The sequence below is a fragment of the Acinonyx jubatus genome, chromosome D1, assembly GCF_027475565.1.
Source record: "Acinonyx jubatus isolate Ajub_Pintada_27869175 chromosome D1, VMU_Ajub_asm_v1.0, whole genome shotgun sequence".
Lineage (NCBI taxonomy): Eukaryota > Metazoa > Chordata > Mammalia > Carnivora > Felidae > Acinonyx > Acinonyx jubatus.
In genome coordinates, this window is record NC_069390.1 from 87,558,383 (window position 1) to 87,576,776 (window position 18,394).

Here is an 18,394-nt window from a genome sequence, read left to right on the forward strand (position 1 = left end):
TCCTTGTTCCTCCCGCCACTCCCTCCACCCCACACCTCTTTCCCATTTTTTCTGTTTTAATCTCTTTTCTAGTAGGACTGTCTTTTCTGTGGGGGGAGGGTTTGGAGCTGAAAAGAAGACGTTTCTAGTTGTACATAGCTCTCTTCATTCCACAACATGCCCTGAGCTTATAAAATGCATTTTAAATGACTTGTTAGAACACCAGGAGGAGAAGGTGTTAGACAGGTTTTGTAGTAGCATTTCAGGAATTTCAAGTAGAGACTCATAATGAATGAACTACCACTCCTTCCTGTATCTGATTTGTACCTAATAGATTTGATCTGAATTTGAATGTAATAAGATTTTTTCTTCCTCTTTTTCTTGGAATGTTTGTGTGTGTGCATGTGCGTGGATGCTTTTGCTGCGTTATTCATGCAAGTAAAACATTTTGACTATAAGTACAAATTATTTCATGGGTTTGATCCTTACTCTTGTCTCTGATCTTCTATCTCATTCCCCTTCCCCCTCCCTCCTCCCTTGCGAATCTTTCTTGGTTTTCAATCTCTAGTTGTAACTTCATAATTGAAATTTTTAGGAAATGCTTCCCCATTAAGCAGTTCTCAAAGTTTGGTGGTACTGGTAAAGATCTTCCCCAGCTTGTGGAGACAGACCATTGGTTTATTCATGCTGTTACAGATTTTAGAAGGCATTTTTTCCCCCGAACATGATTAGCAGATTCATTCTTTTGGAGTTACTAAAACACCTCTTGAAGAAGTTTGTTCTACATATTCTCACTGTCACCCACATGAGCAATTAAACATCTTTTAATAATTTTACCTGTGCATACTTGGGTAGGTGAACATACCATTATTTACACCAGAGCTTGTCTTTATGTTTAATGTTCAAGAAGAGTCTCTCTGAAGTTAAAGAATTTCTTTATCTTTAAAGCCTAGGATAGGGCTACTTAGGTGGCTCAGTCAGTTAAGCATCTGACTTGATTTCAGCTCAGGTCATGATCTCATGGTTTGTCAGATAGAGCCCCATGTCAGGCTGGGTGCTGACCATTCGGAGCCTGCTTAGAATTCTGTCTCTCCCTCTCTCTCTGCCCCTCCCCTGCTTACAGTGTCTCTCTGTCTCAAAATAAATAAATAAACTTAAAAATAACGTCTAGGATAAAGGACAGAAGGGATTGAATATAAGGAAGTCCTGATAAGCTACATTAAATTTGTCACTCAGTGGTTATAATGAACAAGTATGTTTTAAATTTTGAAGAAAAATTTAATGTTCAAAGTATGAAAATGAATTATTAGCATATGAAGTTCTTATTTTTGTATCAACTTTCTCATTCTTCCCATAATTTTATTTGTCCTTTCTTATTTGAGTAAGCTGCTTCTCTCCCAAGATATGCTGATGTTACACAAATTCCTTACAATATGGCAGTGTCTCATGAACAATTAGAAGAAATAAAGTATTTATTTTGTCTGTGTTAAAACTGTTTGACTTGGTATTAAAACTTTAAAAGTTATTTTGGGATATTAGTCAAAGGAAGAAACAGGACTTTGTTGTACTAGATTTGGTGATGTCATTCTCAATTTACTTGTTAGACAACAGGAGACTATCTGGGATTTTCTTTTGATTGTTAAATTTGAGAGCAAATCTGTGCAAGATGGAACTTTTCTTTTCCTCAAGCCTATGTGATAGCATTTTCATCCTGAGAAGCTGAGCTCTGTTAGTACTTGCTTTGTTTTAGGAAACCATGATACACCACAAAGCATTGATCCTTTTTATTATGATATTTCATATCTGAATAGCTTCATGGCTCTCCCAGACCAAATAGGTCTTTGGGGTTTGATCTTACTTTATTTTTATTTGTAAGCGCAACAGAGAGATCTGAGTAAGGCCGTATTTCATGTAGTGTTTCTCACCTATTCAGCAGTAAGACATGAGGAAACGCGGCGGCACGGTGCCTTTACAACATTCACAGCCGCGTTCCAGCTAAAATGCCTAGCAGAAAAAAATGTGTGTGGGTGTCGGAGGTGAAGGGTTGGATGGTAGGAGTTGCAGCTGTAGCCTTGGGAGAACCAAATAGTAGACTCAATGTTAGAGTTGTTTTAGTAAAAGCAATTTAATCATTAAGAAAATATACAGAAGAGTCTTCATGTGTTTCTTTAAAATCTTACATTAAATCAAACTGTCCTTATTGTTTACATTCTAGTTAATTTCCACTTATACACACTCAGTCGCGTACGCACACAGCAAGGGCAAAAGATTGTGTGCTATTCTTTTTCTCTGAATAGATTCTAAGCTACGTTTTAAATTCATTCTTAGAAAAATAGCATTGTGTTGAGACACCGTGTCTGATAAGAGTATAAAGTTCTACCATACCTACAATGTAGGTTCCTGGTGCTGCCCAGCTGTCATCTGCGTTAGGACGAAATACTCATGGAGGGGTGTTCATGTCTGTCCCAGTAGCTTTTAGAATAGCATTTATTTTTAGACTTGGTTGGAAGAAAGGATACTTTTTCTTACATTCTAGCCCTGTGGGGAGTTGCCCAGTCTCCTTCTTAGCAGTAGTTCAAACTTGTACCGCTGACTCACAAATGTCTCATTTTCTGATTTCTTATTTGTAGAGTGAAGTTATTTTCTACCATTATCACTATGGTAAAATAGTAATTCAACTAGAATAAAGATTGTCACAGTCCTTAGAATTCAGTAGTCCTTAAACATCATTGGAAGAGCCCTTTTGTAAATAAGGAATATGAGGCAAAAAAGGAAAAGCAGAAATGTTTTAATTATTTTAAGACAGAAAAATTTAATTTTGGAGTTGTTATATGCAATATATTAAGCCAAATATGTTATGTACAGGATGTCAATTATCTGTGTATCAAGCCTATAAAATAGGTACTATTTTCCCCATTTTCCAGATGAGGAAATTATCACTCAGAAAGTCACACATAGTCCACATTGTAGTATATGGTAGAGCAAAATTTTGAACCCAGGTGTGATTGATCTTGAAAGTGAAAGACTTTAGTGAAACATTTAGCTGCTAAAGGTTATTTTCTGGTAAGTGATAACTTTTAAGAGACTTTAAAGCTGACATCTTAGTTCTGAAATTCTTTCTTTGAGGGATTTTGAGCAATGGTGATGTGTGTAGTTTTTTCAGTGAACATAAAAGTGAACTAATGCATATAATAATGTGATCTTTCAAATGTGATGACCTCTATGGGGTGCCTGGGTGGCTCAGTCGGTTGAGGGTCCGGTCCGACTTTGGCTCAGGTCACAATCCCATGGTTTGTGGTTTTTAGCCCCGCATGGGGCTCTGTGCTGCTGACAACTCTGAGCCTGGAGCCTACTTCAGATTCTGTGTCCCCCTCTCTTTCTACTCCCCTGCTCTCACTCTGTCTCTGTCTCTCAAAAATAAACATTAAAAAAAATTTTTTTAAGTAATGACCTCTAGAACACCTAGCAGTTATTACTAACTCATTATCATAAGGGTTCTGGTTCTTTGGCATTTAAGATTAGAAATGTTTGTCATATAATCTAGTTTAGTCTTCTGTAGTATTATGTTACTGACAGATACATAGCCTGGCAAGTATGACATAATAGTTCAAAACACTTACAGAGATGATATAGTGCATAAATGAACCACATCTTCAGAACTATGTGTTTTTAATACATTTTTAAAAAAAGATTATTATTTATTTTTGAAAAAGAGAAAGTGTGAGCAGTGTAAGAGCAGAGAGAGAGGAAGAATCTCAAGCAGGCTCTGGGCCATCAGTGCAGAGCCCAGTGCAGGCTGCACAGAACTACCAGATCATGACCTGAGCATGTATCAAGAATTGGATGCCCAATTGAGTGAGCCACCCAGGTGGCCCTAGACTGCATGCTTTTAAAATCAGTTTGTAGATGCCCAGATCTTTCAATAAGATCTTTGCTTTAACTCCGTAATAAAGTGATTTTAGGTGAAAAGAGAAACTTGTAACTTTAGTTAAACCAGGTGGTTTGGTGAACATGTTTTAATTTATTTTGCAGTGTCTTCATTGGTTTATAGCATCATATGACTAATAATAGTTCATGCACTTGATTTGTTGGTTGCTTCATTAATTCTCGGCCTTATTGGAAATGATACTGTGAGTTAGAAGATAACTGCAGCAATCCTAATAGGTAACAATGGCTTTTGAATATGGTATTCTATTTCTTCTAGGCTCTTACTTTTCTTTTAGATTTAGAATGATTTCTTTTGACGGCTAAATTTCTCTGGAGGCCTATAAAGCTATTTCACAATTCCTTGCTTTTAATTCCTTGGCTGTTCTTCTGTCATCTGCAGAAATTTTTTTGATTTGGGGATCCTCAGTTTTTATGAGCCTGGAAGGATAGAGAGGTAGCATTAATAATTAACCAATGACATGTATACCTATATTACAACCCAGGTCTGTTTTATACTCTGTGACTTCTCATAGGCATCTCGCCCTTAATAATCTGTTATGTATGATACCAAAAAAAATGTATCTTACCAAAAAAGATGAGTATTACTCCATAACCCTGAATGTGTGATCTAGAATACAGGTGAGTCCTTAAAATATTCTTTCAACATAAAGTATAATTTTCACCTAACATACTCTTACCAGTGTCACAAGGATAATAAATTTAATTATGATCAGCAAAGTCTGATATGAACGTCACTTAATCTCAGAAAATTTTATGCAGTATTGGAGTCTAGCCTTTGGGCTGTCTTTATAATCTGTGAAATAAATCTGTCTTAACCATAAGGCATGCTAGTACAGGGCTTTCTTGGTATTTCAGTAATTAAACTCTTTGGGATGGAATCCAAGGTAAACCTTTCTTCTACCTGCCTGTATGAGTTTTTTGATGTTCGAGAAGGGCCTTAGAGTACAGAAACGATAGAAAAGTATGTCAAAGTTCCTGGCTATTAGGTTGTGTATTTAAACCTTAAAAACCAATTTTTCCTTAACCTTTGCATATTACTGAAACATGAAAACTCCCTTAAACAGTCATTTGCATGTTCAAACTCAGTAAATGAAAACCCCTGGAACATATAAAGTATTGTTTGTAAATGTAATATAGTCAATTTCCTTAAAAAACAGTCAAGTGATAGCCTAGCAAGATTAAAATGAGAACAAGCAAAACCTTTCTGGACATTTAATTTTAGAAGATATGCTATAGTTTTACTTTCCATTAATGATTAGCTTCTCTTTCCATGCTCTTATATTCAGATATGTATTTTCTTTATTATTAGAGAATCAAATAATTTCTTCCACTCAGGTGTGCTGTCTTTTTCTACCATGGTTCTCTTTTCTACTTCTCTTCCTCTTAAGACAAGATCTTTAGAATCCTTTTCCATCCTCTTTCTCTCAGTCCCCTTTGGATACTCTTTTAAACTTACCAGCATCTTACCCCACCCCAAACCCCAGTTTTTTGCTCAGATGTTTTAATACTTTTTGTCATTTATTCACATTTAATTATATGTATCATTGGTCAGGACCAATGTTGTTTCCTTTTTATCCTCTTCCATCTTCATGTGTCTGTTCTGGTACATTTGGCTTTTTTTTTTCTTGAGTATTTTGTTCACATAAGTTCCATGAATGATGTACTCTGATTTCTTGCCTGTACTCGTGCCTTTTTTTTTTTTTTTTTTTTTTTTTTGTACTTTCTGTCTGAATGCTTGTAACACAGTCTTTTTATCCTTACTTACATGTATTTTATCCTTAGTTCTTCAGCTTGGAGCTCAGTGACTTTCAATCCATAGATTCAAGTTTTCATGTTAGAACAGAACTTTTTATTATTACTTATTATTTACTTAATTTTCCCCTCTCTTCTATCTACAATAAGTGTCTCATTGTGGAACCTATTTATTACATATCAAGTCTTCCTAATCTGTCCTTTAATCATGATATATTTCTCTTTACATTTTTATTTTTTTGATTTGATGTATTCCTTATACTGTTTATTTAGGCCACCAGTAAAATCTTTAATCTTCCAAATTCAATCTGAGTAGGGAAATAGTTCTTAAGGTTTGTTTTTTGTTTTTTTTTTTTTATATAGACATAGCATATGCACTGGTACCTGTAAATAATACATTTGTGTTATTGTCTTCTTTAGCTTTGTGACTATTTATTTAGTGTACATGTGGTATTTTTTCTGACTGAATGGAATTTATGCTTTTAACTACTAAGCTAGATGTCTGCCCTTCTTTGCCTCTTTCCCTTAGCTGTTTTCTTTAGTAGTCCCATGATGCATCTAGTTTCTCGTAGGTGCAGACACCCACATTAGAGCCCTGGTCCTTCTAATTGATGGTTAAATTTCTTTACAGAGTGATTTTACAGTTTTTATTAATTCCTTAGGGGCAAATACCTCTTTTGTTGTGGAGAGAAGTGGGAGTGTAGCCTCCTTAGGCCTGTTTTCCTCTTTGGGTTTACCATTCACTGTGGTCCCACTTGCTTATCAAGACCTCTGTCCTGCTGCTTCCACCCATACCATTCTGTTAAGGATTTGTTTCCTTTTATTTAGCTTTCAGAGGCTTTTCAGAGACTTGGAGAGAAAAGAGATCTCTTTCTTAACATACGTGCAGTCTTGAATTGGAAGTCTACTGGTACTTTTTCCCATGGCTTTAGAGAGGAAACTTCTGAAGAGAACATTCAGTGAGGCAGAGTGTTGTGGTGTCTGTTAGGCAGTCTAGTGTGTCTCTAGAGATGTGAATGGTTTATTTCAGTGTCTTCCTCAGGATGTAAAGTGGAAACTTCCAGGAGAAAACAGCTCGCCACATCTGGAATGACTGAGATGTGTTAGTGCATTTCAGTTTTCCTATCTGCACAACAGGGCTAATAATAGTGCATCAGATAGTAACTAGTTAGAAGATGTAATGGAAGAAAAAGTGCCAATTTTAAGAAAAACGGAAATAAAATACCCAGAAATAAATTTAACATTTGACATATTTGAATTAAAAATAAAACATTACTGAAGGACATAAAAGACATTTGGAAGAAATGAAAAGATACACCTTGTTCGTAGCTGGAGATATTCAACATCATGAAGATGTGAGTTTATTGGGCTGCCTGGGTGGCTTAGCTGGTTGAGTGTCTGACTTTGGCTCAGGTCATGATCTATGGTTTGTGAGTTCGAGCCCCACATCGGACTCACGGTTGTCAGGGCACAGCCCACTTTGGATCCTCTGTCCCCTTCTCTCTCTGCCCCTCCCCTGCTCATGCTCTCTGAAAAATAAATAAACATTAAAAAATTATCAGTTTATTATAAATGTATGTAATAATAACGATTTTTTAAAACCTAGACACATTGATTTTGAAAATAAGTTGATCTTGGCTAAATAACTTCACTAAGGATCTTTGGGAAGAAGAAAAGAAGCAAGGACTAAATACAACCAGATATTATACTATAAAGTCTCAATAATTAAAACTTTGTGGTGCTGTACCTGAATAGAAGGCATAATGGGATAGAATGGAAGGCCTAGAAATATATTCAGACACATAGGAAGACTTAGATATGGTGAAAATGGCCTCTCAAAAACCCATAGGGACAGTGTGTGCTATTCAGTAAGTACCTTGGGGGAAACTTGGTGTGCATCAGTGGAAAATAAAAAAAATTGAAGTCATACCTCATACCAAGAACACATTCTAAAATGACTAAAGATATGTTTATTAAAGGAAATCACAAAAATTTTAAAAGAAGAATACGAGGGAAAAAACATTTGGGGGGTCAAGGAAGGCTTTAGAGCTATTCTTTAAAACGCAAAACCCACAAAGGAAAGAGTTGTGAAATTCAACCACATAAAATAGAAAACATCTGCATTACAAAAAAAGGACAAATGACAATCTGGGAAAAATACTTGGAACTCATATTACAGATGAGGGACTGATCTCTTTAATGTATAAAGACCTAAAAATAGGTAAGAAAAGACCAGTAACCCGCTAGAAACAACAGCTTATGTATAAAAAGAATTTTTTCATTATGGAGAATTTGCCTCTCAGATATACTTGCACATATGTATTAATGGCATGTTTAGAATACTGTAGCATTGTTTGTAATAGCAAAAGATTGGAAATCATGCAAGAATCCCATCAGTAGGGGACTGGTTAAATAAATTGTGAAACATCTACACAGTGGAGTATCATACAGTGTAACAACAGCAAAGAAACTCTTTGTAAACTCATGGAAATTTGAAGTTTGCTGCAGGAAATACTAGACAACTACATAGTGGTGTGTAGATATGATACTTTTTTATGCAAAAAGTGGGTTGTAATAGAGGAATAAATGTATTCTTCCATTTTTGTACACAAAGTAGCATATTTACACATTGCTTTTGTACTTAGTGTGGATGTATTCTTAATATAATATGAAAACATTTATATATATGAATAGATATATTCATAAAGTTTGGAAGAATATATAAGGTGGGGAGTGTAGTGGACAGGAATTGGACAGGATTTTTGTCTGATAAAATTACAGTATCTATTAAGAATTATAGCATATCTGGCATTTTCAGTTGGAAGTGACCACGTCTCAATTCCACTGGCTTCAGCAAATCTCTGTTCTGGTTTCACCATCAAAACAGCTGACCCCATTAGTCTTACATGTTCAGTTTCTTTATTTTCTGGGAATTCTGGGAATATTGGGTTTATGTAAGCTCTTAATAGTGTATATAAACTAACCAGAACAGAGCTTCTATATTTTAAGGAGCTTTATAATCTAACGTATTAATATCCCCCGAAAATAGGAAAATATATTACTCTTTATGACGACAGGTAATAACTGATAGGTGTAACTATCAGTTACAGACATACCCAGACACCTTGCAACTTCAGTCTTACTTCAGCCATGGGTAAAAGAACACCAAACTCACCACTTTAGGTATATGAACAAGCTCTTCTCTGCAGTGGAATTGAAGCCTGTTCTTTCACAAACAGATATAAATTGCGTGACCAAATTCTCTGTTGTCTGCAATAGAGTAGAGATGCCTGTCTCTATCAGTCAAATATCACCGCGTGCTCAGGCCATAAAAAAGACTTCTCGATCATTTCCCATACCATTGGGGAACAGTTTATTGGCCATAAGTGTCACAGAACCAGAACCAAACTTAGCAAAGAACCATCAATAAACAAAAACAAAGATGAAGGGAATAGAAGGAGAAAGGTAGAATTCTGTTGCTCCTTGGAATTTACTCCAGGGATCAAGAAAAGGTATGCCTGAGTGTAAGCAGTCCCTTAGGGAACACTTCTCAGGCAATGTGTCGTGTGGACTTCTCTGTGGAATTTAACACTGTCAAGTATAATTTTTCATAAGCCATCAGTAAGACTCAGACAAAGATAAAGTGAGTATATGTCAAAGATATAAATATTTTTTAGATGAGGGAGATGGTAAGCTGGTTCCCACAATTTGAGGAAAGTGGTTTTTTTCCTCTTTTTCCTTTTGCTTGAAAATACTGCAGGTCCAAATCCGAGGTTTTACAGAAAACTCTTGTAAATAAAACATTAGATTCTTTAGGTTTTATGGTTGGTAATCTTAACATTCTATCTTTTCTGTTCGATATGGAACTATAATGAATCACTTTAAAGGTAAAATTTGTCCATAATTTAAAAAGCATGGAACAAAAGGATCAATTAAATAAATAGATATTAAGTTTTTATGGAGTTGATTCATTGTTATATAACACAAAAATGTATAATATAAACAATTTTTATACCTTTTAAAATATGTAATATTTACCAATAAACTTCTTATTTTATACTTCTATTACGGTATAACTTGCATATAATTCACAAATAATGAGTGTATAGCTTGAAGAATTTATATAAATGTATATACCCATGTAAACACAAACCAGTCAAAATATATATTACTTTAGCCCCAAAGGTAACCATTATTCTGACTTCTGTCACAGTAGGTTTTGCTTGTCCTTGAACTTTATATAAATAAAATTATACATATAATATATAATATGTATTATAATGATATATAAATATAAATAAAGTTATACAATGTACTCTTTTCCCCCTAGCTTTATAGAGCTATAATTGTCATTTAATATTGTTTAGGATATTCAGCATGATGATTTGATACACTTATTTATTAAGAATAGTGTGTACTTTTGTCTGGCTTCTGTTTCTCAGCATTTATGAGGTTCATCCATTTGTTGCACATGGCAACAGTAATTATTTTTCAGTTCTGTGTAGTCTGTTATGTGGAAAATAGTACACTTATATTTGGCTTCTTTTTGCCTTACTGTATGATACTACTATATAAATACATTTGATTTTTGCCTTTGACCTTGTTTCCTGTGATTTTGCTGAATTATCTTACTCTAATTGCTGAACACATTGTGTCATCTTCAAATAATGAGAGTTCTATTTGTTCCCGTCTAATTTTTTACCTTTTATTGACTTCTCTTGCTTGTTTTAAAAACTAAGACATCAAGTATAGAAGACATTCTTGTCTTGTTCACGACCTTTTTGACCTTGCTTGTCATCAGGAAAGCATCAGTATTTCACCATTAAATATGATGTTATCTGTGTATGTATTTTAATAACCTTCATCTCTACCTACCTACCTACCTATCTATATTTATATTCACAGAAAACCTGTGAAGAGGTATTAAATTTTACCTGTTGAAATGATATAGATGTTTGTATTCCTTTATTTTAATCATATGGTCATTATAGCAATTGATTTTAGAATGCTAAAACATTTTCCTTTTTGGACTAAACTTACTTGGACACTGTGTGTATATCCTTTTTGTAAACCGGTGGTTTTGATTTGTTGCTTTATTTAGGGGTTCTGCAGCTATTTTCACAATCATGACCTACAATTTTCTTTTCTATTAATGTCTTTATCAGCTTTTGTTATGAAGACTGTCCTGGCCTCATGAAACAGGTTGGAAAGGGGTCTTCTTTTTATTTTTATACTCTGGAAGAATGTAATATTGCTATTATTTATTCCTTGAATATTTGAAAGAATTCACCAGTGAATCCATTTGGACTTGGAGTTTTCTTACAGATTCAGCTTTTTTAATAGCTGTAAGACTATTCAAATGATTTGGTTTCTTGTTTCAGTTTTAGTAAGTTGTGTTTTTGAGGGAATTTGTTCATTTCAATGAAGTTCACAAATATGTTGGAATATAGTTGTTTGTAATGTCCTCAGCACCATTTTGTCTGTAGACTTTCTAGTTATAACTCTCTTTTCATTGTTTATATCGTATGTCCTGTTTTTTTCTTGATGAATCTTCCTACAGATTGTCCATTTTGTTAATCTTTCAAAGAATTGGCTTTTGGCCTTGATTTTTCTCTATTATCCACCTGATTTCTGTTTCACTGATTTTTTTGTTTAAATAGTTTTTTCTAGCTTCTACTTTGCTTGGAATAATTTCCTTTTTTTCTAGCTTTTTGTAATGGAAGCTTAGTACGTTTGTTTTCAACTGGTCTTATTTCTGGTAATGTGCATTTAGAGGCCTGAAATTTGCTCTGTTTTAGTAGTATCCCATGTTTTATCTGCTGTATTTTTATGATCATTTAGATAAAAATATTTTCTCATTTTTTGTGATTTCATGTATTTGACTCATGGTTATTCAGGTTTTATAATATCTATACATCTGGCAGAATTTCTAATTTCCCTTCTTTTTTTTTTTAAAGTTTTTTATTTATTTAAGTAATCTCTGTACCCCATAGGGGACTTGAATTCACAGCCCCAGATCAAGAGTCACATGTTTCCCCAACTGAGCCAGCCCGGTGCTCCTCTTGTTATCTTTCAGTAATTGATATTTATTTATTTAAACAATTTTGTTAATGTTCATTTATATTTGAGGGAGACAGAGAGGGAGAGAGAGAGAGACAGAGTGCAAGTTGGGGAGGTGCAGAGAGAGAGAGAGAGGGAGACACAATCCAAAGCAAGCTTCAGGCTCTGAGCTGTCAGCACAGGGCCCAATATGGGGCTCAAACTCACAAACTGTAAGATCATGACCTGAGCGGAAGTTGGATGCTTAACTGACTGAGCCACCCAGGTGCCCCTAGTAATTGATTTTTAGTGTAATTCTGTATTGGTCACAAATCATTCATTTATGATTTAAATTATTTTTATTTGTTGAAACTTGCTTCATTTTCTAGATTATGGTCTCTTGGTAAATGTTTAACATGCTCTTGAAAAGAATACATACTCTGTAGTTGTTGGGTTTAATGTTCTAGCCTAGCTCAGGTTGCAAAGGTGGGTTGTTCAGATCTCCTATATTCATGATTTTTTTTTTTATCTGCTTATTCTATCAGTCATTGAGAAATATCTGTTAAAATTTATGACTAGTTGTGGATTTGGTTATTTTCAGTTCTTTCAGGTTTTTGCTTTATGTATTGTGAAGCTGATATATTGGAATATGTATGTATTTCTTGCACGTTAATTTTATATTATGCTGTTTACTTGACACTTTTATCATGAAATGTCCCCCTTTAATTAAAATAATTTTTTAATGTTTAGTTATTTTGAGAGAGAGAGGGACTGAACATGAGTGGGGAGGGGCAGAGAGGGAGGAGACAGAGGCTCTAAAGCAGGTGCTAGACTCTGAGCTGACAGCACAGAGCCTGATGTGGGGCTCGAACTCATGAACTGTGAGATTATGACCTGAGCCACAGTCTGATGCTCAAGTGACCGAGCCACCCAGGCACCCCTACTTATTTTAATTGGAATTTTTAGTCTATTTAATTTTTTTATTAAGGTATAATTTACATACCATAATAGTCACTCTCTTAAACAGTTAAGTGTTATTTAGTATATTCACACAGTTGCACAACTACCACCAGTATCTAGTTCTTAAATATTTCAGGAAGATACCTCTTACTTATTAGTTCAGACCTACCTCAGAGAGATTGTGGGTTTGGTTCCAGACCACTGAAATGAAGTGAATACCACAATAAAGTGGACCAAATGAATTTTTTTGGTTTTCTAGTGCATATAAAAGTTATGTTTGCACTATAGATGGCTGCTGACTGATCAGGGTGGTGGTTGCTGTAGGCTGAGGTGGCTATGGCAATTTCTTTTCTTTCTTTTTTTTTTTTTTTTTAAGTTTATTGATTTATTTTGAGAGAGAGAGGGAGAGAGAGAGAGAGCACAAACCGGAGAGGAACAGAGAGAGAGGGAGAGAGAGAGAATCCCAAGCTGTGGGGCTCGAACTCACGAACAATGAGATCAGGATCTGAGCCAGAATCAAGACTTGGAAGCTTAACCGGCTGAGCCACCCAGGCACTGTTGTGGCACTTTCTCAACATAAGACAGCAGTGAAGAAGGTTGCATCAATTCAGTCTTCCTTTCATGAACAGTTTCTCTGTTGCATGTGATGCTGTTTGGTAGCATTTTACTCCTAGTAGAACTCCTTTCAGAATTGGAGTCAGTCCTTTCAACCCCTGCTGCTGCTTTCTCAACTAAGTTTATGTGATACTCATAATCTTCTGTTGTCATTTCAGCAGTCCTAACAGAATCTTCCCCAGGAGTACATTCCGTCTCATGAAACCACTTTCTTTGCCCATCCATAAGAAGCAACTCCCTATCTATTCAAGTTTTACCATGAGATTATTGCAATTCAGTCACATCTTCAGGCTCTACTTCGAAATCTAGTTTTCTTGCTATTTCCACCACATCTGTAGTTACTTACTCAAGTCTTGAAACCTCTCAAAGTCATCCATGAGGGTTGGAATCAACTTTTCTAGACTCCTGTTCATGTTGATATCTTGACCTCTTCCAGTGAGTCAAATGAACATTTCAGTGGCATCTAGAATGGTGAATCCTTTCCAGAAGATTCTCAGTTTCCTTTTCCCAGATCGGTCCAGAGGAATCACTATCTATGGCAGCTATAGCCTTATGAAATGTGTTTTTAAAATAAAACTTGAAAGATGAAATTACTCCTTGATCCAAGGGCTGCAAAGTGGATGTTGTATAAGCAGGCATGAAAACATTAATTTTATTGTACATCTACATCAGACCTCTTGGGTGACCAGATGCATTGTCAATGAGGAGCAATATTTTGAAAGGAATCTCAACAGTAGGTCTCAACAATGGGTTTAAAATATTCAGTAAATCATGTTGTAAACAGATGTGCTGTCATCCAGGCTTTGTTGTCCCATTTGTAGAGCACAGGGCAGAGTAGATTTAGCATAACTCCTAAGGGCCTTAGCATTTTCGGAATGGTAAATTAGCACTGGCTTCAACTTAAAGTCGTCAGGTATGTTAGCCTGTCCTTTGAAGCAAAGCACTAACCTCTCTTTTCTGGCTGTGAAAGTCCTAGATGGCATCTTCTTTCAATTTGAGGGTGTTTTGTCCACGTTGAAAGTCTGTTGTTTCGTGAAGCTACCTTCATTAATTATCTTAGCTAAATCTTCTGGAGAACTTGCTATATATATAGCTTCTACATCAGCACTTGCTGCTTCACTTTTTACTGTTACAGAGATGGCTGTAAGATGAATTAACTTCTGCCAGCTTCAAACTTTTCTTCTGCATCTTCCTCACCTCTCTCAGCTTTCACAGAATTGAGAGTTAGGGCTTTCCTTTGCATTAGGCTTTGGCTTTAAGAGATTGCTGTGGCTGGTGTGGTCTTCTATCCAGACCACTAAAATTTCCCCCTTATGAGTGATAAGGCTGTTTTGATTTTTTATCATCCATGTGTTCACTTGAGTAGGAAATGCAAGAACTTTTCCTTTGCATCCACAACTTGGTTGGTTAGCACAAGAGGTCTACCTTTTGGCTTGGCGTGGCTTTTGATATGTCTTCCTCACCAAGCGTTATCATTTCTGACTTTTGATTTAAAGTGTGAGACATTCGACTGTCTTTCACTCGAACACTTATAGGCTGCTTTAGAGTTGTTGATTGGCTTAATTTGAATATTGTTGTGTCTCGGGATAGGGAGACAAGAGGAGAGGGAGAAATGGAATGGGGGATGGCTGGTTGGTGGAGCAGTCAACACGATGGCCAGTTGGTGGAGGGACCAAAAAACATACACGTATTACGTTTGCCACCTTTGGGGTTCGTGGCACCCCAAAACAATTACAGTGATAACATCAGAGATAACAGACCACAGATTACCATAACAAGTATAATAATAATGAAAAGTTTGAAATACAGAGAATTACTAAAACGTAACAGAGACATGAAGTGAGCAAATGCTGTTGGAACCATGGTGCCTATGTACTTGCTCCACACAGGGTTGCCACAAGCTTTCAATTTGTAAAAAATACAGTTTCTGTGCAGTGTAATAAAGTGAAGAGCAGTAAAATGAGGTATACTTGGAGTAATTTGTGATGTCTTCCTCTCCCTAGCCCCTGGCAACTACCAGATATACTTTCTGTGCCCCTGTGAATTTGACTGTTCTGGATATTTTGCATATATGCAGTCATACACTAGATGTTCTTTTGTGCCTTCTTTCACTTAGCATGTTCTAACCGTTCATTCTTGTGTAGCATGAATCAGCACTTTATTCTTTTTTGGTTTTGTGGTTGAATAATATTTTGTTGTGTGGGTTTGGTGATTTTGTTCATTCTTTGGGCGATGAACATTTTGGTTGTTTCTATTTTCTGACTATTATAAATAATACTGGTATGAATACTCACGTATAAATTCATGGTGGACGTATGTTTTTATTTCTCTTGGTTACATTATCTAGGAACAAAATTGCTGAATTATATGGTATTTCTGTTTAATATTTTGGGAAACTGCCAAACTGTTTTCTACAGTGACTGCATCATTTAAATTCCTACCAGCAAATATTTTCTTATTTGTCTTTTTAGTTGTGCCTTTATTTTTCCTTTCTCTGCTTTCTTTTGGATTAATCAAGTATGTTTTGTTTTGTTTTGTTTTTTTATTGAGATGGAGAGAGAGAGTGAGCAAGCAGGGGAGGGGGGCAGAGACAGGGAGAGGGAGAATCTTAAGGAGGCTTCATGTTCAGCACAGAGCCTGATATGAGGCTCAATCTCATGACCTGAGCTAAAATCAAGAGTCAGATGCTTAAACGACTGAGACACCAGGTACCCCAAATATGTTTTATTTTATTATTGTTTTATGTATTTACTTATTTTGAGAGAGAGAGAGAGAGAGAGAGGGAGAGAGAGACTGACCCAGAGAGACTGCACACGCATGAGCAAGGGAGGGGCAGGGAGAGAGGGAGAATCCCAAGTAGGTTCCAAGCAATCAGTATGTTGAACCCAATGTGGGGCTTGAACTCATGAAACTGCGAGGTCATGACCTGAGCTGAAGTTGGATGCTTAACCGACTGAGCCACTCAGGTGCCCCAAGTATGTTTTATTTTAACAGATTTCTCCTCTATCAACTTTCTAGTTACACATTTATTTACTGTTCTTTTACTGATTATTGTAAAGATTGCAACATATATCTGACTTACTGCATTCTTTTCTAAAATAGGGCTTATTTTATTTCCCAGCCAGTAGAGAACTTCTATACTGATCGACTGCACATGTCTCTCCTATGTGCTTTTTTATGTGTATTGTAAATCTCATACATAGGGTATGATTGTGTTATGTCAGTTTAAAACATTACTTACATTTTCCAACTTTTTCCTTCATTGTTCTCTTCATGAATTTTTGTAGTTCTGTGATCAGTTTCCTTCAATCAGAAGAACTCTGTTTCTTTTACTGCAGGTCTCCTGGTGGTAAATTTTTTATTTTTTTTAGAATTTTTAAAAAAATTTATTTATCGAGAGAGAGAGAGAGAGAGAGAGCGCACAAGTGAGCACACAGGTAGGGGAGATGCAGTGAGAGGGAGAGAGAGAATCCCAAGCAGTCTCTATACTGTCAGTGCAGAGCCCCATGAGGGGCTTGAACTCAGCACGAAAATCATGACCTGAGTCAAAATGAAGAGTCAGATGCTTAACCAACTAAGCCACCCAGGCACCCCTCCTGGTGGTAAATTTGTTCAGCTTTTCTTTGAAAATAATTTATTTCCCCTGCTTTTTTAATGGGTGATTTTAGAGGATTCTTCGTGGGCAGTATTTTTTCCTCTTGCTATGTTGAAGGTTTACTCCTTTATCTTTTCATTTTCATTGAAATGTCCTCCCACATTTTTGTTGCATCTTTGAAGTCAACTTGTCTTTTATTCTCTGGCTGCTTTTTCTATTAAGTGTTTAGTTACTTTTTTAGCACTTTGAGTAAAATATGCCTAACTTGTTTTTTTATCCTGCTTGAGGTATGTGGGACTTCTTGAATCTCTATTTTGATGAATTTTAGAAGTTTTTAGCTAGCTATTCTGTTTCAGATATTGCTTTTGCCTTGTTTTCTCTTTCATCATCTCCCTTATGTCTAAGTTGGCAATTTAGACATATTTGAGACCTTTTTAACTAAGTCTCATGTTTTGTGTTGTGTATTTCCTTTTTCTCTGTGTGCTTCAATGTGGATGTTTTCTATTGAACTGTCTTCCAGTTTACCAATTTTCTCTTTAGCTGTGTCAATTATTTTATTAAACCCATCTAATGAGTTCTTAATTTCAGATACTGCATTTTTCAATTTTAGGATGAGCATTTGATTGTTTTTCAGATTCCAGTTGTGTCTTAAAATTCTTCATTGTTTCATACAGGTTTAAAACATTTTATTGAATGTATTAATATTGAATATATTAATCATGAATTTTTTTTAGCATATGATTAAAAACTTGATGAAACCTGGTAAGGATTTAACTGATTTCTTCTTAGCAGCTTTCTTCTTTTCTGCTTTGCTCTAAATAAGCAATTGCTTGCGATACAGATCATCTTAGAGTTTCCTGTCTTTCTTTAGAGTTTATCTAGTTGCCTCAGTTTTTTAAAAATGTTTATTTATTTTTGAGAGAGAGAGAGAGAGAGAGAGAAACAGAGCATGAGTGGGGGGGGGGGAGGGGGTAGAGACAGAGGGAGACACAGAATCCAAAGCAGGCTCCAGGCTCTGAGCTGTCAGCACAGAGCCCAATATGGGGCTCAAACTCATGAACCCCAAGATCATGACCTGAGCTGAAGTCGGATGCTTAACTGACTGAGCTACTCAGGTGCCCCATAGTTGCTTAGTTTTCTGATGGATTCAAGAAAAGTTATGATTTTTTAGGCTTTCTTTTTGTCTTGTTTGGCTGGGAACAGTGCCTCTTACAGCTTCCTCTACATCATAAGCAGAAGCCAGAACTCCATCATAATAACTTTAAAGCCCATTCTGGAAATTCTAAAATCTGAATCAAATGTGAGTCTTTGTTTTTTTACATTTTCCTCCTAATTTTTAGTCATTTGTTCCTGTTTTTTACAATTATTTTTCACTTTTTAAAGCATGCCTTGTAATGTTTATTGGGTATTAGAGTGGTTAAAATATTTGCAGAAGGCTTGTTGAATGTTATTTTCCTCTGAAGAGAGTTAATTTTTTTTTCTGGCAGTTCTGATGCTATAAAGTCT

General features: G+C 35.7%; 1 protein-coding gene across 12 annotated transcripts in view; it reads left to right on the plus strand.

Annotated features, from left to right (window-relative positions):
* The window catches only part of ARHGAP32 (Rho GTPase activating protein 32), a 298,406-nt gene that overhangs the window by 99,760 nt on the left and 180,252 nt on the right, over positions 1-18,394 (plus strand). Inside the window, exon 1 of one of the 12 annotated variants that reach the window (XM_053203880.1) lies at positions 3-4,143. The exons of 10 other annotated variants lie outside the window; for them this stretch is intronic. Coding sequence is in view for 1 of the 2 variants with exons in the window: in XM_053203875.1 (XP_053059850.1) it covers positions 18,187-18,188 (2 nt within the window). In the remaining variant the exon portion in view is untranslated. Of the gene's footprint in view, positions 1-2; positions 4,144-18,158; positions 18,189-18,394 lie in introns of those variants that run through there. One more of the 12 variants, XM_053203875.1, reaches the window with a different exon arrangement.